Source organism: Callionymus lyra, chromosome 9 (assembly GCF_982586985.1).
Source record: "Callionymus lyra chromosome 9, fCalLyr1.hap1.1, whole genome shotgun sequence".
Classification (NCBI taxonomy): domain Eukaryota; kingdom Metazoa; phylum Chordata; class Actinopteri; order Syngnathiformes; family Callionymidae; genus Callionymus; species Callionymus lyra.
Window position 1 is genome coordinate 12,402,512 of NC_141826.1, and position 23,936 is coordinate 12,426,447.

At 37.0% G+C, this 23,936-nt stretch overlaps 1 protein-coding gene across 2 annotated transcripts in view; it reads left to right on the plus strand.

Annotated features, from left to right (window-relative positions):
• The window catches only part of nlgn3a (neuroligin 3a), a 207,340-nt gene that overhangs the window by 37,248 nt on the left and 146,156 nt on the right, over positions 1 to 23,936 (plus strand). Inside the window, exons 2-4 of one of the 2 annotated variants that reach the window (XM_087799797.1) lie at positions 8,270 to 8,910; positions 9,773 to 9,832; positions 18,529 to 18,588. In XM_087799797.1, coding sequence (XP_087655923.1) covers positions 8,451 to 8,910; positions 9,773 to 9,832; positions 18,529 to 18,588 — 580 coding nt within the window. In that variant the 5' untranslated portion in view covers positions 8,270 to 8,450. The remainder of the gene's footprint in view (positions 1 to 8,269; positions 8,911 to 9,772; positions 9,833 to 18,528; positions 18,589 to 23,936) is intronic. The other variant, XM_087799798.1, reaches the window with a different exon arrangement.

The window sequence follows — 23,936 nt, forward strand, 5'->3', positions numbered from 1 at the left end:
TGTGGCCCCTAGATCTTCATATTGAACAATGTTCGGATAAGGATAATGGATAAGGATTTCAAGGTCTTGGTGCTGCAGGTGAAGTCATCGCTGAGGTGAACCCTGCAGTATTAGTCGGCTTTAGACGACTTCAAACGGCCGCATTTCTGGGATCTTGAAATAAAAAATGAATCTTAGAAAATCCCAAGTGAAAATTGGTTTGGTTTTTTTCAACCTGGCAGCGAATACAAGCTGCAGATAAGATACGATCGCCGGTCGTCTTTTACTCTGTTCTTCCTTGTGCAGCACTTTAGATGCGTGTTGGCAGGGTGATGGAAACTGCTCACAAAACACTCACATCAAGCGAACAAAGGATTTTTTTTCTCCAGTAAACGACATCTGTGTGGGCTTGGATAATGACGGTGCCATGCGCAAAGCTTTAATGTGTTTACATACGGCTAGATTAAAGGCAGATCCGATGCTTGCCTGTGTTTTTTCTGAGAGTCCCTGTGGGCTGTCTGAGTGATTAGCACCTGTGCTTTAACTGGGAGAGTCCAATGGATCAATACAGACTTTCATTGTAATCTCTTGAGGAAAAGAATGACAATTCTATGGATAGTATTCCCCCGACTAATTCATCATCTCGTTGACTTGTTAAGTCCTATTAAATATTGTGTCAAATTTTGTTTGGCTGACGTGGAAGTGATCGAGTGCTTTATAATAACTCGTTCAAATATGACCTGATCAAAATAGCCACGACGTTCACACAGTTGATTCGTTGGCTGTCAGCAGTTAAGCAAAAAATATTTATTTCCCGCAGCCACTGAATTTTCAGCTGTCAACTTGCATGAAGCAAATCTTTATTTCCTGTCAGATAATGACACTCACAGCGGAGAGGTGCGAGGCTTAGTACTAGAGCCGCCACTTCTCTCCACCCTCCGTCGGCTTCTTTAAAAATCCAGCGCTGCTGCGATGATTAGCAATTCCGGATGCACCGTCTTTGTCCTTGATTTAATGGCAAATCTCCAAAGTAATAAAGCCTGCACAGGCGCTGTGTCCGAAAAATAAAGCAATTGTCAGTCATGTCGGCACACTTCCCCCCACTCAGCAGGTGTCTTAAAGCTTTATAATTTGTTTTGACATCCTGTGACAAGTGAAATAACTCATTAATACAGTGGTTCAGTCATGAAGAACTTACCAGCTGAACAAATTAAAGTGGGGTTCTATATATACAGCAGTATATGGTCAGTGTTGCCGCATTTCTATATGGAGATGCTGTATTATCTCACTGTTTCCATGTCTCTCCTTGGGCACTCTGGTTTCCTGCCTCAGGCCGAAAGCATACATCAGTTCACTGTTAATTGCAAGTGGCTGTGGGGTGGTATGTTGTGTGGTTGCTTGACCACATGATTCTCTTTGCCTTCAGTGTAACATCCACACATTTCCTAAAACGATGACAATGATTTTTGTGTAGCTCTTAGATATTAACCAACATTGTTGAATGTTATGTATTGACTTGAGACTTAAGAAAAGAATTAACAAGGTGCCGAAAAGTTGTGATACACAAATAATTAATTAAGACATATTATTTTTCCCCAAACACCTAAAAAAAACAAACACAAAGACTTAAAGTAAGAATCAGCATTGTACCACTATCAGAAAAACCAACGTTGCGGCACCCGCTGGAAGACCAAGAAGCCATTATTACTCATGATATTGTGAAAATTGTGACAGATTACGGATATATTTTGGTTGATATAAGTTATGATTCTGTGTTTAAGTAATAGTTCACCCAAAATTCTAATTTCAGAGTAACAATCTTTTGTAAAGTGTTTCAGGCAATAACCTTTGTCCATTTTAATGAAGCAACTCAATTGTCTTTGTCTTCATCATCACCGAAAAAGACGCTTACACACATCCAAATATCTCCATACTGCTCGTCTGTAACGTTCATCTTGTATTGATGCCTCAACAAGAGGAATTGCTCCGAAAAAACATAAATAAGTCTATATTTAAGCTAATTTTTAGAGGAAATTTAAAGAATAACAAGCGATACAGACAGAAGTTCTTAATATTGAGAGTACAGACCGCATGCTTTCTACACTGAAAGCACTAGCGATATTACCCGGAGTACTTCCTGTATGTGTCGCTTCTTATTATTTAAACATCTTCTACAAATAATTTAAATATAGATCTGTTTTAGTTTGTCAGGAACAGTTCCTCTTGTTTAGGCTTCAATATAAGATGGATATCACAGCATCATGGAGGTATTTGGATGGTTTTAGGTGCATTATTTAGGAAAAAGATGACTTAGGCAACTTAGTTCCTGTAGCTGCGTTAAAATAAAATACGTTTTTACCTATAACTCTTGTGAACAGACTGAAGTTTGAATTTTGTCGAGCATCGCTATAAGCTTTGACCTTTGGTATTAACGGTTTAAAGGCTAGTAAACAAGACACCAACACATTATCAAAATCATGATCAAAAAGCACTTTTATCTGTTTTTAAATTCTTGCTTACAGTCATGTGGCCATTTTCCTCTTCTCGAAACATCCTCATATATAATTCACACTTCTTTGTGGGAGTAAAAATCCTCATAAGAGATACTAAAAAAGGAGATGAGAGTAGAAGTAGACTTCAACACTAAAAAATCAGTTGTTCGCACATAGCCTGTAAAATGTTCTGCTGGGATTTCATCAAGTCCCATGTGCGCTTAATAATGAATAAATGTCAAGATGTTGCCTTCTGCTAATCCCTTTTTATTCACTGAGGACTTTTTTTTGTGGAATACTACAGTGGTCTTTTAACATCTAGTTCCAGTGCAGGGAGTGCAGTTTGTATCTCCGGGTTCTTGAAATACCGACTTTTGTACGATACACAGTTATAGCTACAGGTTACTGCCTCAGAGGTCGAACCTTTCCTTTTTGTATCAAGCAGTATCTAGTTTCTGATCTCTGTATCTGCTATGACAAAAGAAGAAACATCATCCTGGATGTCAACAATTTTTACTGGCCTTTTTCATTGGAGTTTTTAGATCATGGTCCAGGGGCCACACACACATAGAACTATAAAACTGACATTTAGAAATGTTTCCAGTGGCTATCTTACAATTTACGAAATAGCTTTGTTTAAAGACATTTTGTTTACTCCTCTTTCCTTCTTTTTATTTGCTCTTTTTGTATGTATTGCTTTTATATCTTTCAGAGAGCCTTTACGTCATATTTTCAAATTAAATTTACATTAAATTAAATAATACAAAATCTATTTTTTCCATCCATCCATCGTCATCCGCTTATCCGTCGCCGGGTCGCGGGGAAAATCTATATTTTTAGAAACATTTATTTTTGCTTTTGATGTATTTTATAATAAGTTGTAAATACAAATGAAAAAAATGCAATGTTTTTTTTCAAGAATTATTAAATTAAATTAAAATTATCTACAAAAAATTTAGGCTATAGCTTATTCAGGAAAATCCTTTTCTTTCTGTATTTCCATTTTTCCTATCATATTAAACTCTTTATTTATCACTTGGCTTAAAAGCCCCAAAAAACAGTGGAAGAATATAATATGGCCCCCAATGAAACTGAAATCCCCACATCTGGTGCAGAAAAAGGTTTTTGCTACAGTAGTGAAGGAGGAGATGTCATGTGCATTTCTTTCTCCTCGGTGTTGCATTCTTGTCTTGCTTTTAAATTGTGATGAAAATAGATTGGACCCACTGAATTTAACATGTCCTATTAATCATGGCTTGTAGAATTGGGAAGGAGGATTCGTAACGATGTGTGCGTGGTGGAGTGCCGTCTTGCATTAAGGGCTAATAACCTCCCTTTGAGTCAGCAGAGTGATCCCCCTCCCCACCTCTCCACACCCCCCCACCCAACCAACCCAGTTGTATTTATTATGGGCAGCAAGGCCACGGTGATGAGACAATCAATATTTCGAGGATGATGAGGGAGAACTTGTGCAATCTCGCTCTCTCGTCGTGCTCCTCCCCTGGCAGTACTTCAGGTAGAGATCAAAGCCAAGAGAGGACCTCTGAGATGCTGTTGGTGGGGAGACTGATGAAGTCCTCTGTGCTGTGCGTCCTCTAAACACACACACTCCATCACATTGTCCTACTGTATGTCCTTGCAGTGTCGTGATTAAAAAACTTCTGCGGAAACAACTGATATTATAAGAAGGGATTTGTTTTGGCAAGAGTCTGGCAATACGATATTGTGATACTGTAGTAACAAGGATATATTTGTATTGAGTATTGTCCGAGTACTTGACTCTGGTGTTGCAGATTTTACAGACCGCATAATTATTGACGAAGTCTTAACTTGTTTTATTTGACTCGAAAGCAAAATATGTCCAAACATCAGCTTTAAAAACTGTTGACTATATCCTCTGGTCCTCAGTCATCACCGGGATGTTGCGGCGGTCGGAACAAACACAGCGAATATTTGCAGGATAATTTTAAATGAAAATAAAAATACTTTATTGAAATGTTTCCATAAAATAACTATGGAAAAAAAAATTAGATGAAAAGAAAATTGATAGTGCTGTTTAATATCCATTGAGTAAAAACATTGTGATAGTTATATCTATATTTTCTCACACCTTTGAATATTATTTGTCTTCTAATGTGAAGATGATAATGTGAGATGAAAATGTGTTTTCTGTGATGATAAAGATATTAAATTTAATCACATGATTGTATCTAGCAGGTTGTGCGGTGGCCCACCAGGCACCGCCTGGGTCCCTTCTTTACTTATCCAGTCCAGTGTTGAGTTTTTTTGGAGAGAGTCCAGGGTTGGACTTTTGACTGTCCTGAGAACCCAGTTGGGCTAATGTGTTAATCTAAAAAGTAAGACGAAGACTGAAAATATCTCCAGCCATTTGCAATGTTTGCTTTGAAAAAAACCCCAGTTAACTCTAAAATGTTGATCTATTAAACATCTACATTTAACAGTAAGGATGCTCAAATCAAGTAGGCCAACTTGTTGTTGCAGTCCTGATAGCAAATACAATAAAAAAAAAAAAACAACAGGGGAAGAAAAGGACAAACGTTTACAATAAAATAACAGGATAAAAGCAGTTAGAGAGACGCAGACATCAAAATCTACGATGTACAAAACGCAACGCTGACGCCCACATCAGCAACCAAGTGGTGTCTTTTAACCTACAGTCAACATGTTCTTGCTTTCAATGAAAATACCCTTTTATGTCGTTTCACTCTGTTTTTATGACTGAAAACATTTTATTCAGCACGCTTGCTAATGAAGCTCGGAGCGAGAAGACCATTATGTGATCCCTAACTGCTTTCCAACTCCTCCAGAAGATAAAAGATGAAAAAGAAAACAATTAGAAACAGACTTTAATAAACTACTGTGTGCAGGCTTTTAGAAGGAATCATTGCAATGTCATAGCGAAATACACAAATATATGGTTTATATAAATGATAATTTAAAGATGGCTAATGTGTCTTTTCATCTTGTTGTCTGTAGCTACTTAATAAAGGGGTTTAAAGCAACAATTTATTCGTCTCATTTTGACAACATCCAATTAAAAAACATTCCATAAAAAGTATTCATTGATTGGTTTTAATTGCCAATTTGCTTCTTGCAAGATGGAGATAAGTTAAAGAAAAAAGAAGTAGAACTTGAGGCCAGTAAGTGTGGGGTCTTGTTCATGAGTGACGGATGTACGCATCCTAAGCTCGAGATGGATGCAATATCTTCAGTAAAGACGAGGCTGAGGTCACAATGTCCTGGCGAAAGAGCTGAAGCTTCAGGCAGTGACCGCAGGAAAAGACAAAGGGCGACCAAAGTGATTTTTCTCCCCAGGGGTGTCCTGACTCTCTGAGAGATAAGATGATAATTTGATCGCAGCTCAGAGGAGAATTCCTGTGCCTCCACGTGGAGAAGTTAGTTGGGGTGCCTTGGGCATCCAGTCTGGATTCCTCCCTCGTGAGGTGTTATGGACATGTCCAACTGGGAGGAGGCCCAGGGCAGACAAAGAGACGCCTAATATTCCCAAAGAAAGAGCTGTGGGAGTCAACGTGACCAGATGGATGCTACGATACCTCCGCATTTTTTTTTCTGAAAAAAAAGGGGTTTAGGGGAAGGACAATTATTTGTTGATAAAATATTTGTTTAAAATATTAAACTTTTTAATGAATACATTTGGTGCTGACAATATGTGAGAATTTCTGGGATATTTTTAAATGTCCATTCAATAGAAATGAAGCAAAATTTGTAACTGAAGCTCATTGTGACAACGATATAACGGCATATAAGCAATACTACTACTAGTACTTACGATAATAATAAAAAAACAAACTACAATAGGTGTTATAAGTTACAATATTTATGATCCTTAAAATGTGTTGCAAACTATTATCTGCTTACTTCACATAGTAACGGAGTCATAGTTACTGGCAAGTTTGTCTTTCGTTAGCAGGGTAAATCGGAGGGGGCTCAGCACACAGCCCTAAGGCGAGACGGTGCTGTTTGTGGAAAATTATGACATACATACATTTTGTAATTCCCAACACTGCAAGAATGATCTTTTAAAAAAAAATGTTGTATGATGTAGAGAGCTTAAGTACAGAGCCACGAAATACAAATAAGAAATAAATACATCGTAAATGCGAGATTCAAAGTGGTGTACTCTACCAATTTAACTGTCCAGGCTAGTGAAAAAACGAGAGAAAGTATGTTCACTCAAAATGTATTTTCTACTCACCTTCATGTCGATTTAGAGTTGGGATTATTTTCAGAGTAATCTGTTCCTTTTTAGAGTTATAGGCAAAATAAGCTAAATTGTTGTCGTCCGAAAATAAACTTAAAAACATCCATACTGCCTGTCTGTAATATTCCTTTTGTAGTTAAGGCTCAACAAGAGGAATTGTTCTGGAAATGGTTGTTTTTAACGGACGCAGCTATGCTAACATGTTGGCCTAGTAGCTGGCATAGCAACATCCGCTAAAAATACAGACTTGTTTACATTTTTTTTCGGAATAATTGCTCTTGTCGGGGCTTCAATAATAAATGTACATTACAGACTAGCAGTATGGAGGTATTTGGATGTTTTTAAGTAAATTAAATATCAGTTTCTAATTTGAAATGAAGATACATATTTGGCTTTAACTCTTAAAAAGGAACTGATTACTCTGAAATAATCCAAACTCAGTGAATAAATAAGTATTTTGTAGTCATAAATTGATAACTTTTCCGTACAAGAGCAGTGAACCCTAAACAAAAGGCTTTGTAGAAGAAATACATGTTTGTTATCATTGACGTTTAGTATAAATCCACTTGGTTCATCACTACTATAGCAGTTACCCACAGTTACATCTTTTGTGAGACAAAACCTCTAGCAAATAATGTCTTTTGCATAAAGATTAGTTTTGCATATTTCATCACTAAATGCCAGATTCCCAGTTTATAAATATCCAATACATCCATTCCATTTGCAAATGTGTCGATGCTAACATGCTGTTTTGCAGTCAAATCCTTTCTTTTTCGCTTCATGTATGAATTCCTGTGGCCAAGTATTTGCTGATCCTGGACTGTGCCAGATGAGAATAACAGCCTGGTAATAATAGCACCTCCAGTAACATCAGGATTGCTTTCTCTCAGTGTTTAGTAGCCCTCCAACGGCTGCAGATACATAATAAATCATTTACGCGGTCATTTTGGAATGCAATATCCTGCCCTTAAATGCTGGCTTTTCTTTTCTTTTGTTATTAGAGCAAAGGCTTGGGTAGAGGCAAACTGATGAGAGGGACCTGAAACCCCAGAAATAGAAAATAGATCAGGCAGTGTGGGAAGGTGCCACGACACTTCTGTGGGTTCAGCTTGTGACTGTTGATTAGCATTTATAGTGATGTAACAAGGGGGACTGCTTGGTTCTCCATGTCCCTACGCTGTGTCGCTGCTCATCTATGCACGAAAAGAATCCATGTCTTTACGAGAGGTGAAGTAAAAAATATCTTTTTTTTTTCATTACATTGTACGCTTCCCCCTCTATTGCAACGATGCATCACCATAAATATGCTTAAATATTAATATAACCTTTTTCGGTTCATAAACAGTTTACAAGAGTGACTCTGGGTACTTATTGCTTTTCCATATAATGGAAATAAGATGTAGAACATGATTTAAACATGTCGTACTGATTTGGATTGATGGAGTTGGTCAATTTCACATGAGCCCTTTAGAAGCCAATAAATCCATGACAATGACAACATTTGTTTGACTGATCTTGTTTTTCCCCCCTTTTTTTTTTTCCTTTTCTCACGCAGCACTGGATAAAGGATCTGACTAACACACGGAAGACAGTGATCGAGGACCTGCATCGCTCTCATCTGTAAGCTGCCGGCGCCGCCATCCCAGCTGATGACTGTCCCTCAAGTGGCTGGACCGCGGGGCTGAAGCCCTGGCTTGTGTGTTGCTCACCTGCACGTGTCGCTCCTCTCAAGGACCATGTGGTGTTCCCCGCGGAGAGGGCGCTTCCTCCCGCCCAACTGGAACGGAGCCACCTCCTTTTTTAGCTTGTGGGTGTTGAACTTTTGCTGGTGCTTCGCGTCCACCCGAGCCCAGAGCTACCACCCCACTGTGAACACGCAGTACGGCAAACTCCGAGGGGTGAGGGTGCCCTTGCCCAGCGAGATTCTCGGACCAGTGGACCAATATTTGGGGGTCCCATATGCCGCGTCCCCGGTCGGCGAGAAACGCTTCATGCCCCCCGAGCCTCCTTCCTCCTGGTCAGGAATAAAGAATGCCACTCACTTTGCTCCGGTGTGCCCCCAAAATATTCACAACGCCGTGCCAGACATCATGATGCCAGTTTGGTTCACCTACAACCTGGATATAGTCACTACCTACATACAGGATCAACACGAGGATTGTCTTTATTTAAACATTTATGTTCCCACGGAGGATGGTGAGTGTGTAAGGATGAAGAACAAACTCTCTCCTGTCCCTTCCTCTCTCTTTCTCTGTCTCCTTTTGAAGTTTCTGTCACTTGTGTTCTTGTGCAGAGCATGACCTGTTGTCTGGCGCATGCTGTGTCCGTGTCCATCATCTCAACCTCCCATCTTGACTTGGATCTTTTCATCAACTCTCCTGTTCCATGACACGTTTCTATAGATCCCTTTTTTGACCGCCAAATGACTCGTTAAAAATGACTTAAAAAAAAAAAGAAGAAAAAAACCTTATCGCTATAGATTGGAAGGGTGTGGTACCTTCACTGTTCTGACTGTTCTGGGAAAATTGATCCATTTTGTGATCAGCGTATTGATCATTTTGAGAATGATCTACTGCAGGGTTGGTGAAATATTGAATTAGGAACATTGACTTCATCTATGTAAGACCCTTACTCTTACTCTTACTCTTCTTTTTTCCAAATCGGCAAGTATTTTTTAAAAAACCTACATTCATTTTTCAATTCAAATCAGACTTTCTGATCAACAAAGAACCAAATGAAAAAATGCTATAAATGCATGGTTAGCTGCTTCAAAGGGTCTTAAATAGATATGCATGTTAACAAGGGCTTAGTCAGTCCCAGGATGCAGCAAATTAATTCCATAATTTTTGGAATATTTCTGCAGCAAAACCCAGTAACTTCTCTAAAACAGGTCCTCTGTTGCCCTTGTTGTCGATGACGGGGATGTGGGCGGGAAGGGAGAGGGGGGGGTAACGGGAGACCTTACGTACGTGGGGTCTGACTCAGAGTTTCTTGCATGTCACATGCAATCTTTTTCAGAGCTCGCTGTTATTTTGTAGTTTTCCCATTCATTTTTCAGTCAAAAGAATATCCAAGGAATGTGCCAGGAAACCCAACAAGAAAATGTGTAGAAAAGGAGGTATGTAAAAGAAAAAGCCTTTCATGGAGTGAAAGAGTGAAAGTGGTGCGTCGTCCTGAAGCTTTGGATTTCGCCACCTATCAATTCCCTCATCTAAGTGCTAATTGGGCTGAAAGTGAGACCTGAGATCCACCTTGGCGTGAGTGTGACAAGAAAATCCGTGTTGCTGCTGATGAGTGGAAGGACGTCTCAGAATGAATGTGTTGTACAAGACTTAATTTATTTTTTGGATTTTCTTTTTTAATAAATGCATGTGAAGCTACAAATTAGCTCAGAGGCAGGTAAAATCAATTCACTATACGACTGCTTAAACATGCTATTTACTAATGATTAATGCTTAATCCTTTCAATATAACAGCAATATATTTCAATAACACTTTTAATGAAGGTCTTATGTATAATATATCCATATTTACCTTTACATTTAAATGCATTTAGGAGATTTTATAGATGTTTAATTATTAAAATAAAACAAATAAGTACGTTAGGACTTTAACCCTTGTGTGATCTCTGGGTCAAAGTGACCCAGCGGCCGAGAACATATGTGTTTAATGTATCTCTTGTGCATCCGGGTCACCTTGACCCAGAGACACTCAAGGGTTAACTGAAGCTGGAACACTGTCTTATGATCACAATGTAATGACCAATACTGTAATACATTCAAAAAAAGAAGTTCAAATCAACCGAAAATAATGTTATAAGTGTTGAAATTATAATTACACAAGCTTTTAAAATCATCCTTTATTGGATCATTATTTCATTTCTGAAATTGAACTTTAATATTCGTTAGTTATTTGAGTCTTAAACCAGATCAGTTATGATACAGTAATTATAGTAAGTGACTTGAGTTCTTTCCTTTTAACACGCATAATACTTTTTTATGAATTATAAATATATGCATTCTAACAGCTTAGAGACCTTCATAGAAAGTGTTACTGAAATATCATGTTTCTAGTAAAATAGATGTGATTAAATAACTTATTAGACTTTGTTTTTACCTGATACCAAATTGTACATACTTTTACTTAATAAATGCATGGAACACAAAACAACCTCAAATTCACAACTATAAGTTTGAACTTATGAGCTTAATATAGAAAGAAGTGCTAAACTATAAAACATTTAATATATTCACATCCCTCTTGTAACTTTATTAGGTCACTATGATTACATACTTAACTATGTCCTTTTACCTAGGTGGTCCAAAGACTAATCCTGTTCATACCACACTCAAAGTTTTCTAGCTCTGACTGTACTGATGATTTCCATGGAGGCAGAACTGGCTTCACTGTCTCAAAGAACTTTTGCTAGTGAATTAATCCCAGTCGAAGAATAATCAGAATTATATTCGGAATACTTAATTTCCTTCAGGAATTTCTTCATTATGTGTGTGTGTGTCTGCTGATGAGAACATCGACTACATCAATTAGCCCTTGTAAAAGGCAGAAATACTGTTAACGGAATCCTCATAGACGTTTGAATTTTCAAGTGATTTCATCATGCTTTTATCTAATTGCGTACAAGTGCAGCAGAGTCATTCATACTGTCTGTTTTCAGCTGTTAAAAGACCCTCTTTGGCATCCCAAGGAAAACGTGATTCTTCATTTTTAGAGAGCAGGCAAATCTATTAGAGATGATCGTTTGTTGACTTGCAAAATTAACGACAACACTGCTGTAAAGTGATGCACCTTCCGACCAAGAATACTCACCAAGAATATCGAAAAAAAAAAAAGGATGTTATTCAACTGAGAAGATTAAGACCATAATGGCCGTGGTGATCTCTTTGAAAAGTCCTTCAAACTTAGACAAAGCAAACAGAAAAAAACTAAACTTATACCAGAACAAAAATAAGGTGCTATGTTAGTATATATTTGTTTAGATGTATCTTAATTCAACTTGCAAAATGTTCACAACACATAGAAGGATGGCTCAAAATCAACGTATTAGGATGCAAATGTTTAAGATAAAATGAAGGGACATGGATATGAATGTCAATAGGGCTAGTTATCGATCGAAAATATTCAATATGGTGAATTCTAACGACAAGAAAAAAACATTTCTCATACTACAAATCTCGACTTTAATTTCTTAGTTTAGGAAAATTTCCACTCCAATAGGTTTTGTTTGCAAAAAAATGTAATAACAAATAGTATAAAAGAACACTTAATCAAACTGATAATCACTGTCATTAGTTTTCTTTAGAAGAATCCACACAGTATCAAGTTTGGTCACGCACGGGTGTCGATACTTGTCATCGAAAGTCAAAGCATACTTCGGTACAACTCGGTACTACTGATACATTTAAGCTGGTTCCACAGATAAATCGATACCCAGCCCTAGATATTAACATTAATACAGAGACTTTCTACAAGTAAAACTATCGTCAAAGTCAATTAATTTATTTGGTTTAGAAGGACAAATTAAGATAAATTGAAATTAAAACATTGAGTTTCATAATCAGATTTATCCTTTGAGGTAAATCTACAGTTTAGTTGACCCGTGACTCAGAAAAGGTTTTGGCTTCTTCGTCTAATGGTGTTTGACGCCACTATGCTAAAGAAAACAACAAGGTAATTACATTATGACCGGCTTGGCTCCCCTTGCACAACTTTTTTTTTTTGTAAGTCCCTGATTAATCAAGCTTTAAAGGGCTCAAATTCATGTTTCATCATTTACAATGAGTGCAGTGAAATCTGTTGCACAATTAGTTTTCATTTTGGCCACTCAACTATCACTCACAAGCAAGCGCTCACAGGCAGCCCACTGCCATGTGTTGGATACACTCCCGGTGCCAGGGCTGCGCTGAGATGCCAAAACCTGTAGATTAACTACCTCAGCGAAGCATTCGACAATTTCCTTTTTCACCAGATGACCTGCAGATGCCACTCGGCTCTGATAATTCTGTGAAAAAGCCCCGGCCCTGGTTGGCCTATGTGAGGGCCTTCGCAGTTGGTAACACACCATGCTAATCCCGTTGGTTGGCTGACTCCAAAGTGCCCCCTGGTCATGAGATTCCACTGCCATCCGTGTTGGTGAGAACGTCTAAAGAGTGAGCAAAAAGATCAAAAACATTCCAAGAAAATAATCTGTGATGCCTGAAAACATTGAGCGCCAATAGTGTTCAGTTTACTTCTCCATCATTTTTTTTTTTATTTGATCAATCTTAGAAATGTCCGAATAAGAGATTTTAAAGCTTTCAACATCATTGGCTCCCGACCAACAACTGTTCATCCTGAATATCCCTCAAGCTGTATATTATAAAATGAGCTGGATGAGAAGAAAAGGAATTTGAAATTATACAAGAAAAGCACTCAGAGGGGGCAAGCCTCTGCCAAGCATATCATTTGCATCCATATTGCGTGTGACGATTCATTAGATTTTATGTAGTTCCAGATAGATTTTGAGGGTTTTTTTTAGATGATGACATCTTGTGCAACCTTGCCAAAGAGTGGAAATTACTTCTCTAAGGGCAATTCTGATAATTAAAGAACAAACATACATCATAGACTTTCATTGACACAATGCTGAGTTCTCAAAGTTAAGTTAGCAGTTATGCATATTACATTTGAGCAGAAATATTAAACTCTGTCTGCAGCTATTAAACATTTTACTAATCGAATATTTAAGTGAAATGTAAATTGATTAATAGAGTAATCAGATGTATAAAGAGCAATACATCAAAGAAAATACTGTAGGACTGCTCATTTTATTATAAACAGTATTTTTTCCAGTTTTAGTTCACATCACAAATGAGTATAAATAATTGACTTCATCCTAACCATATTGTATTGTTTTGTCAAATGAAGATCCTGGTGTGAAGTAATTTATTAAGGGGAAAAAAAAGACTCTATTCTTGATAGCTCAACTTTGACAATTAAAACTAAGGAATAACAATTACTTGAGGCAAGAATAATTTATTTTTATTCTTTTGGAGTTTTTTTTCTCTTACAAATAAATTAAAATTCTTTGGAAAACTTTAGTCTTTAGACTTTCTTTTATTGTCTTTGCACAGGAAACACAGCAGTGAAACTGGCAATGAGATTCCGTTGCTTGGCAACTTTTAAAAAACACAGCAGAGAGATGTATATATAAAAGGTATAAATATAAATATTAATAAGTTAAAAATAGTGCAATATAGTATAAACAGAATAAATAACATTATACATATTGCGTATAATAATTAATGTATATAAACTATAAATACAAATAAGTTAACAATGTTCATTAATATTTCAACTTAAATAGATCTAGGACCTCTATTGTACTCTTCAGTATGCGTCTTTTAGTACAGAACTCTCTTTTCGTTTAAATATTTACATTAGAAAATGTGCTTAAGCCCCACCCACTGAAACCCTAATTTACCACACCCACTCTGCTGTGATTGGTCAAACATTGAGGATTATCGATGCGTGTTATCAATCCCTGAAGTCTTGACCTTTAAATGACTTGTTGTAGAAACAAAGCGAGGCGTCATTACTGCTGACTGGAGGAGGAGTAACGCCATTATTACATCATAATGAAATCTGCTCTCTTAACCTCTTGTTCGCCGATGTGTCAGATACTGACATCAATGATAATGACATCAAAACATGGTCATGATGAAAGACTTACTTTACCTCTGAGAGGAAGACTTCAACATTTAAAACTTGCCCTAGTGCTTGTGGTTTTGACGTATCAATTGCACACATATATCATTAAATCTCTACTGTCATCAACTATTCTAAGGGAAAGATGTGATATAAATATTCAGTTCCATGATGTAATAATGGACTTGTTTGGCTAAACAAACCGTGTTACATTTTAAAGGTCCGCTGACTTCAATAATTACTGAAGCAGGCACAACATTGACAATTGTCTGGAGACTCTCACAGCAGCTGATCTGACTGCGTTCTAAAGCTAAGAGAAAAACAAGAAGAAGTGTTAAAATGTGGTTAAAGTTCATGATCTAAACAAAGAAAGGTTTCCTACCTGCATCTTTCTCAGAGACACTATAGCATCCCTGCCACTTCTCATTTTATGATGAAGTTATAGACAAGGAGAAATACTTGGCATGCGTTTATTTATTTATTTAGTTCCCTGGCCTCTGTGAACAGCTGAGGCGCAGTGTGAATTTTGGCCGTCCTCTACTGCAGGATTACATCTCCCTTAACCTTTTCTCTGCATTCTCCATCATACTCTCTGATGGGGACACGCCCAGGCCGTCCTTAACTCCTGTCCTGGCGATGAGAAATGGATTGACAGACATAGAAGGAGAGGGAAAGAGGCATAAGACAAGAGGACAGACAGATCCAGGCTGCCTAAAATGGGAAATGGAGTGGTCACCTGGGGATGACAGACTGAATATAACTGCTCCAAATTGTCAAGGCTGTAACATTTCACAAAGTCCCTTTCCACATTTTGACCTTTCTGATATTTAACTCTATAGCCCATCTATTGTCAGAGAAGCCTTTTCACGGGAAGAAAAGGCAGTTAACATTCAGCCCTTCCACATTGTATTGAGTGAATTGTGGATTCAGTTGAGAAGTCTCTTGAGAACAAGAGCACTCTCGATATCGGGATGTCACTCTGCCCAGTGTTCCTTTTCTTCGCATCCAGCTCAATGGTTAACTTCTAACCTGTCATTTGTCCTCCATCCCTTTCGCCTGACAGTGAAATTCCTTAATTAAAAGGATGATCATGTGACTTTGAACCCAGAATCACACCAACTGTGGTCGTAGTTTGCATCGGATATGCACCACGTATTGTGGTGACTCACACCGAAAGTGCTTTTCTATACAGAAAAGTGACAAGTTGTACAGGTCAAAAATTATTCACATAAAATATAGAGCTTTTATCTGTGTCAGGTTAGGAATAAGACTTAACTTTTATAATTACTTAAACAAAGAATACAAATCAGATCTGGTTTAAAGTCACACATTTACTTATATAATTATTATATATACAAGTGATAACAACACAGAGTATACATGCCTGTCTGAATCCTTTCTAAAACACTGAGCTGGTAGGTCACTGTTATATCTTAGTCGTAGTTGAACAAGCTGTAAATGAACTTACTCCAAAGGTTTCGACCGGTAAACAAATGGTGATGAGTTATCATCCTCAAGGTCAACGGTGGCATTCACTCGACCGGTTCCTGGCACGAAGAAATCTCTAATCCTCACATGCCTTTTTTCTCACACAATCCGTTATAAAAACACCAGCACTGATACAATTATAGTAACATTGTATATGGTAAAGTAAACTTCATAAAAATACTTTAGCTCAGTACTTTCCCATTGGATTTTTACGCTTTTACTTTGGTATTTCATTGCATTATTGTTACAACTTTATTGACCCTATAAAGCAAGTCTATCATTTGAGAAATGTGTTTTAAAATTATCTTTTTAATTAAACATGATTTAGTATCTTCAAAATATAGATTTTTAAATTCAGAGAACCTGCTTTGCTTTTTATTTATCATTCATTTATTTCCTAAACAATCCTTTCTCCATCATTATCACTACCTGACGAAGATGAATTTGAAGAAAACTATTGGCAACATGTAAAACTGGCCCCCGCTTTTCGTGGGAGTCCTCTGGTGGATTTGCATTAGTTCTATTTTACAGGCATCAAAAATGAGACTAGTTTTGGTTCTAATTTAAAAAAGAATAATATTATATTTTGTTATTGATGTGTGGGTGTAAAGTGTCACTCCTGGACTACAGCAACACCTGAAATGATGATGCATAAAAAGAAAATCCTTGAGAGTCAAATATAGACCTGCTGAGTCACCGTTGATCGGACACGTTTGCCGTCCTGGTTATGGAGCCAGCGTTTGACACACGGAGCAGCATAACAACAGGATTAAAAGTGACAGAGTTGCCCTGTCGACACCTGCCATCCAATCTATGCTTGTCCGAAACGCTATCGCTCAATAGACTCATTGTTTTGTTGTCGAACCGAACAGAGCAGGCTTGAATAACCGCGGACGCTAACAAGCAATGATGAGGTGCAAAGATCTAATCCTTGACAGTCGGTTTTAAAAAAAACATGATCTTGATTGGCTTTTCATGACGGCTTAATAGCTTTATTAGTTGGTGGCGATTGGACGTCATCATATTCCGAGCGTGAATGTTAAAATAACTTCAGGGCTTCTCATTTCAGATGAGGGCCTCTTCACGAGTTATTGCTCGGGGCTTCCCGAGTATTAACACAAGAGGAATCACATGAGAATTGCGTGGACTTAAAACCTTTAATTAACATGTTAATGAGTTACCATAAAACAATGTTCAGGTAGAGACTAATAGTATCAGAAAATTTTTGCAGCATATTAACAGGCTCAGGAATTAAACCCTTCATTCTTGAAATCCTTTAGTGGATCTACACTCGCCATGAAAGAACCAAAGCTATTGGCAGAGAATAAAGATGACGACTTTCAAGAATTGGAATTAGTTGTTCCTTTTATACCGAATCTCTAATGGAATGTCTTCCAAAGTATGACAACATGTAAAAAAAAAATAAAAGTAACATTTATTTGAATGTGTTACTTTTCATTTAGAATGTGCTACTGCAAACTCACCAGGCTATTTTTCTAATAAAACAAGAAAATTGATTTTTATAAAAACTAATAAATTAAAATAGATAGATAGATAGATGGAGGATAGAGATCGAAATCTATGCATGGATGGATAGAGATTTAAATGGATGGATGGATGGATGGATGGATGGATAGAGATTGAAATCTAGATAGATAGATGGATAGATATGGATTGATGGATGGATGGATTGATAGTGATCGAAATTGATGGATGGATAGAAAGATTAAAATCAAGATAGATGGATTGATAGATAGACAGATAGATCAAAGTTGAAATCGATGGATGGATGGATGGATGGATGGATGGATAGTGATCGAAAATGATGGATGGATGGATGGATGGATAGAGATTGTAACTGATGGATGGATGAAGATAAATTGTGGATGGATAGATAGATAGATATGCAGTTGTGAGTCTTTATATTGTTTTATTACCTGTTTACAATTTAAGACAATAAACTAGGAACTAAACTGATATAGTTGTAGCTAAAATTAATCCTAATGTCTCAGTTATTAGTCACCAAATAAGCCTCAATCCCACTGCGACAAATACATTTATTTTTTTCCCCTTTTAATTCCTGCAATTTATTTCTTACGCTAAGCTGCTCAAAATAAAGCCGGTATCCTACATTAGGCATCACTCCCGCCAGCTAGATAGCCTTTGTTAATTACCCATCACTTAATCTGCCTTAAAAAAAAACAAAAAAAACCTTGAAGGGATAAAAATGGTCGCAAGGTGAATCGTCTGGAAAAAACACATAATCAATAAAATGTTCCGAAATTAAATCCTGCCAAAACATTCTTTTTTTTTTTCTCACAGCAAAACAAGATTGGATTTTGAGATATGTCTCGTTTAATAAGAGATGCTTCTCTGAGGTGCCAGGAGTGTGTGTGACTCTGCTGCAACACTTTGACCCGAGTGTATGAAACATGATGTTCTGTATGTGCGCTGATTTTAATGGGAATTGTATAGGAATTTACCTCATTTAGCCACATGTGTTTTTAAATCGATGAAGCGGTCGGTTTCTGAACCGGCCTCAATGTTTCCATTTGTGTGCCTCAAATGTGTTATTATGAATGTCCCTGTGCCTCTCTCTGTCTCTCCTCACTCCAACAACAGGGACCCATGCAAAAAAACAGGGAGAGGATTTATCGGATAATGACGGTGATGAAGATGAAGGTATTTGGGTGAACAAAGGCGATGCATGTTTCTCTTTTTTTGTAAAAAAAAGAAAGTTGTTTGATCATCTTTTTTTTCAATTTAATTATTATTTATCAATCCATTTTATGACAATCTGGTTGTTTTGTTTCAAAGTCTAATCCAACATGTATGCTTGACACACGGCGACACGATCAGAACTGTGTCAATAGAAGAGGCAGCGGCTCAGGAAGGGGCAGAAGCAGGGACGATAAAACGTTCTCAAGGCGTGGCCGACTTCTGTATTGGTGTCGATAATGGCGGCAGTGTAATATCAGGCTGTTCACCAGGTCTGCCAGCAGATTTAGCTGAGGAGCGGCAGTTCAGGAGTGCCTGCTGGAGAGGATTAGAGGCGAGGGGTGTAGAAAATGGGAAGTTGCTGCTCAGCAATCGCATTGTTCACTTTCCATATTTATCTTCGGATATTCCTGGCTCACAGTGGATCTCTTTTGAGATTAGAGTGAGAGACGTTTCTTGTGCTGCGACAGAATCAGCTTAAGTCTGTGGATCTAAATAAAAAAAAAAAAACCTTCCGATATCAGCCATGATGTTTAGTATCAGGCTTAGAGCCTTTGATAAATAACTGCATCCGTTTTTCCAGCATTAAATATACATTTCTCGCGCGAGATTAAACCATGTGTCAGAAGTGAAGATGGCACATACAAGCAGAACATATGGTTCTACATATTTATTTACTGCAGATTTTCCAAACGGAATATATCCCAAGATGTCTAATACTGTTAAGTTAAATAACAGAATGTTTCCTCTTACAGTCACTTGAAGATAGTTTTGAAAACCTCTATCATAGATAAAAGCCAATGGAATCGCTGTAGGACTATTGAGGAAAAAAAAAAAAAGATTACATAGCAACGTGCCTCTAGGGACATGTCTTGATTTTTTAGCCCAGTGTTGTCATACTTACTCAAACAAGGGGCAGAAGTCTGTTTTAAAGCCAAACATCAGATTTTTCAGCTTTTAAAAGCTGCTGTAGCCTGGTGTATCCTGTCTCCTTCACTCATTGCTGCCATTACGCCAGTTTTGTTCTTACTTTGGCATGGAGGAAATTACGAATGTTGGCAACTGGTGGCCAGAGATTTAATTGCAGCACACAAATGAATAAAATATTTGCGTGTTAATTGTATAATCTAAATTTAATGATTGTCTTTTATACACTAAAAAAAAAAAAGAGATTAAAGGCGCCGACGAGGACGCCTGCCTGTCCAGTAGCTCAATAAAGTTTTACCTTACCTTACTATAGAAATATAAACCATGATTCTTTTCTTATTAAAATAAAATGTTATTACAAAGGTTACAGTGCTATTGAATAGTGGTACAGTATCGGAATAAACATATTGCAATGTATCATTATACCAATGTCCTGAAGTATGAGTCTGATTTTTTTTATTGTCTTTCTTAGAGGTTCTATCTCTGGGTTCGTTCTCCTCCACCAACTCCAATCCTTTAACTAGTTTCACTCTTACTAGTCTGTACAATTATTGAGATCCATATTAACTTATCTAAAAGACTAGACTCTTTATAGGTCACAATATCAACTTACTTTGATTTTCACCCAATTATCCGGTGGGTCTAATTCGATATACCTGTTTTTGGCGGAAAACTGTGTTAAAAAATGCTCTTTAAATTATTTCCTATGACTCTTCAAGATGACTGACATTAGATGTCATGCTTTCCATTGAGTAAGTTAAAAAAAACAAAAACAGTTAAAGGCCCTTCTTTGTTTAGGTCAAATCTCCTTTCATGGATTCATCTGTGGAAAAGATAGGGACACCTTGGAAAGGTTGCCAGTCTATAAGTAACAACATATAGATACTGTAACTTTATTCTTTTGTTTCACTTTCTAGCAATTCTTTAACAATATCAATTAACCCACAAGACGCTCAGCAGTTCCTTCAATCCATCAAAAGGGCATAAGAATAGTCTACTTACTGTAAGAATGCATGTTTTTAGCAATAACCATGATAAACATTATATCATTGAGTCCCCAACAATCTTTGCACCACAGGCCAGTGTTATGCAATATATTCACAGACTGACCTTCAGATAAAAAAAGTAAAAATAAATCATATAGTTTGTTTTTCGACTCCTTTTCACTAGTAGACAGGTTTTTATGTCAAGAGCCACAGGCTAATTTTACTTCAGAGAAAATACCAGTAGACAGTAGATGATGTTGAAGATTATTACACAATTCAATCCCTATGAATATCACTTTAACCAGGCTTTTTCACTTGATTTTCAAATTGATTTATTCAAGTATGCATTTATTACTGTTGTTTTCCTCCTCGTTTGAATATGTTTTGCTTCCGTTCATCAAGTGAGAATCATCACATAACACAGTAAATAACATTAAGTATGGATGATTTATTTGTATGAGTGAGATAAAGAGGATCCAGCTGTTTTTTATGATCTTATTGAAATCTCTATGTCTGGGAGCGGAAGGAGTTTTAATTTACGAAGTGGAATCTAAACATCTTGTGAACTCTGTTACACACAAGCATCTCCATTCTTGGAAGCAATGTTACACACACGCATCTCCATTCTTGGAAGCAATATGAAGATCTATATTTTCTTTGACTCCGTGTTCAATGACGCATTGTGTGAGAATTTAGGTCAATTTCTAGTTTCCACAAGAAAAGTCATGCGATTTTCATATGAGAAGACTAGAAGTGGGTTTTCTAACTGGGGTTTCTGTGTGGAAATACTCAACAAGGTGCCTTTGTAACAAAAATAAATTCATATTTCAAGAATTGCGTAACATTTAATAGATTGTATCATCTGGATCATCTTAAATGCATGCGATATGTTTCAAAGTTAAATAAATATTTTGTAACATAACCTTTATTCGTGTTGCCATGACCATGAATAAACCATTGGACTGAAGCTAAATATGAAAATTAAGCCTGTCTTATTTAGAAAGATGATTCACTTAAGGGTCTCAAATGCAGATTTAAACCTTTTTTTTGGTTTGGTTTCATCATTAAGTCTGAATCAATGGTAAGTAGAGATTCTGAACATGATTTAACTTTCAGTGACCTTTGACTATCATGGCTTTGGGGGCAAACAAAAATCTTTTTTTTTTTTGCAGTGAACTGCAGAACGTTTGGGCACGTCTGCTCATTAATATGAATACTTCTACACAGAAAAAACTGATTTCATCAGAGATCAGAGAAAGAGACTCGTGGCGACACTGAAATAAGAAGTTGTGCGTCATATGCGATGAGTGATAGTCCATGATCTGAGCAGGGGAAGCGACTACATATTTAATTGAAGCGTGAATACATGCATCAGAGATATTGTTCTCCACAAAAGAGGCTTGAAAATGATTCAAAAAAAGAACCACAGATGTGGAGGATTTCATAGTCGTTAATAATTCCTGATGCATCCAGACTGAAGTTTTTTTTTTTTTTAAAGAAATGTAATTACTGCATTTTTCAAGGTCTGTTAAAAGTCACTAGTTTACAAATAAGGCACACTTTTGGGAGTATGCAGGATTTGAGTCATTCGTCACGACTGAAAAAGCATGTTAGCTTTAAGATTAATTAACGAGGAAACTGAAGTGATTCACAGTCTTTTCTCTCCATATCTTGTCTGCACAAGATGCAGACATTTTGTATTGTGTTAGACTTTGTTTGTAGGTGTCAATTAAATCCAGTTTCCACCTACATTCTGTCAGTCAGTGTAGTATTTAGCTCCAATTGTTGATATATGTCTACGGTGGCTGTCTTCTACCAGATAAAATGTTGTTCTTAAACTGAGCGATGGAATTACTTCGAGTTATTTGGCAACTTTTCTCATGACATGGTTATAGAAAGAGTAAGAGTAAAGTATTATGGAGACACAATATATGCTTTCTTTACAATAAATCATCCAGTCATCCAGTATATACATGATAATGGAAGGAAGTTTCAGGTTAACCTCATTATTTCAGATTTTCACTAGTTACTCACCCTCATGTCGACGAAGGGTTGGGATTATTTTCAGGAGCAAGGTTATCTTTGTGTTTATCTTAAAAACAGTCAAATACCTCCATAATGCTCAACTGTAATTCCATTAACATTAGAAATTGTTCTGAAAAACCTAAATAAGTCTATATATTTTCCAAGTGTATCCTCGATGAAGCAAATTGAAAGTGTCAATGTGTTTGTGGTAAGATTTACAAAGATGGCCTTCGATATTCTGCTAAAAACAATCTTAAAATTAAGCACTTTTTAGTGGGTGGGGGGATAATTTTGCATAACGATAAAAGACGAAGACAACTGAGCTCCATGTCCTACATTAAAATGAACACATTTTTGTCTATAACTCTAAAAACGAAAAGATTACTCTGAAAATAATCCCAACCCTTAGACATGATGGTGAGTAGAAAATTACTTGAAGTGTCTTGCTCGGGAAAACGCTGATACAATCACCTCTAAACCTTCGAGTCCAAAAGATATTATATTACCAACCTTACTCTAAGACTTGTGAAGTGGTTGCTGGACGTAGCATTAATTCTTTACTTTACCAAACCCTCGTAGGTTTTTTTTAAGTGAGTTTAACTCAGCCCAGCAGATAGAATAGGATTAAAGATGGAGTTTAACAGAATTTTTGCTGCATCATGCAAGAAGGCAGAATTCCAACGAGGGCTTTTCAAGAGGAAGCGCAGAGAGCAAAGCAGAGGTTTGGTTAGTGTCAACCAGCCAAATGGCCAGTGGCAGCCTCAACGGTCTTGGCAAGTTCCCTCATCCAAGAACGATGAGTATCAATCAGTTTTATATGAGTAAAAATTAAGCGTCACGACGAAAGATTATCTCCACTAAACTATGTTAGAAAGCTACACCAGATATTATTTGTGACTGTTGATTTCTTATGATTGTAGGGAGAAAGAGACATTTAGTAATAAATGAGGGTATACTAGTGCTTTAAAAATAATGAGTGTCACAACTATACTTTGTGTTTGACTTGTTCTTGATATTAAGCGTATGAGATTGTTTTTCCAGTTTTTGGGGGTTTTTAATTTAATATTCCCCATGTAACTGCATCCGGCAAGACGTTGCCTACTCAGTCACATTTCCAGTTCAGTCGCGGGAAAAAATGGGGCCAGATAGGGTTGCGCAGAAGAAGAAAGGCTTCCTCGGGAAGCATCTTCTGGATCTTTTTCATTTCATTTAATGAGAGTTGAAGAGATCTTGCCCAAAACAACCTTCAATGGAAATATTTTCAAAGCGCATTAGTCGAAATACTTTATTTTCTAGTCGTATAGGGGTTAAATGAGGATCAGGAGAGACTCATAAAATCATCAGCAGAAAGTTCAGTGTAGCATATTATGAGAC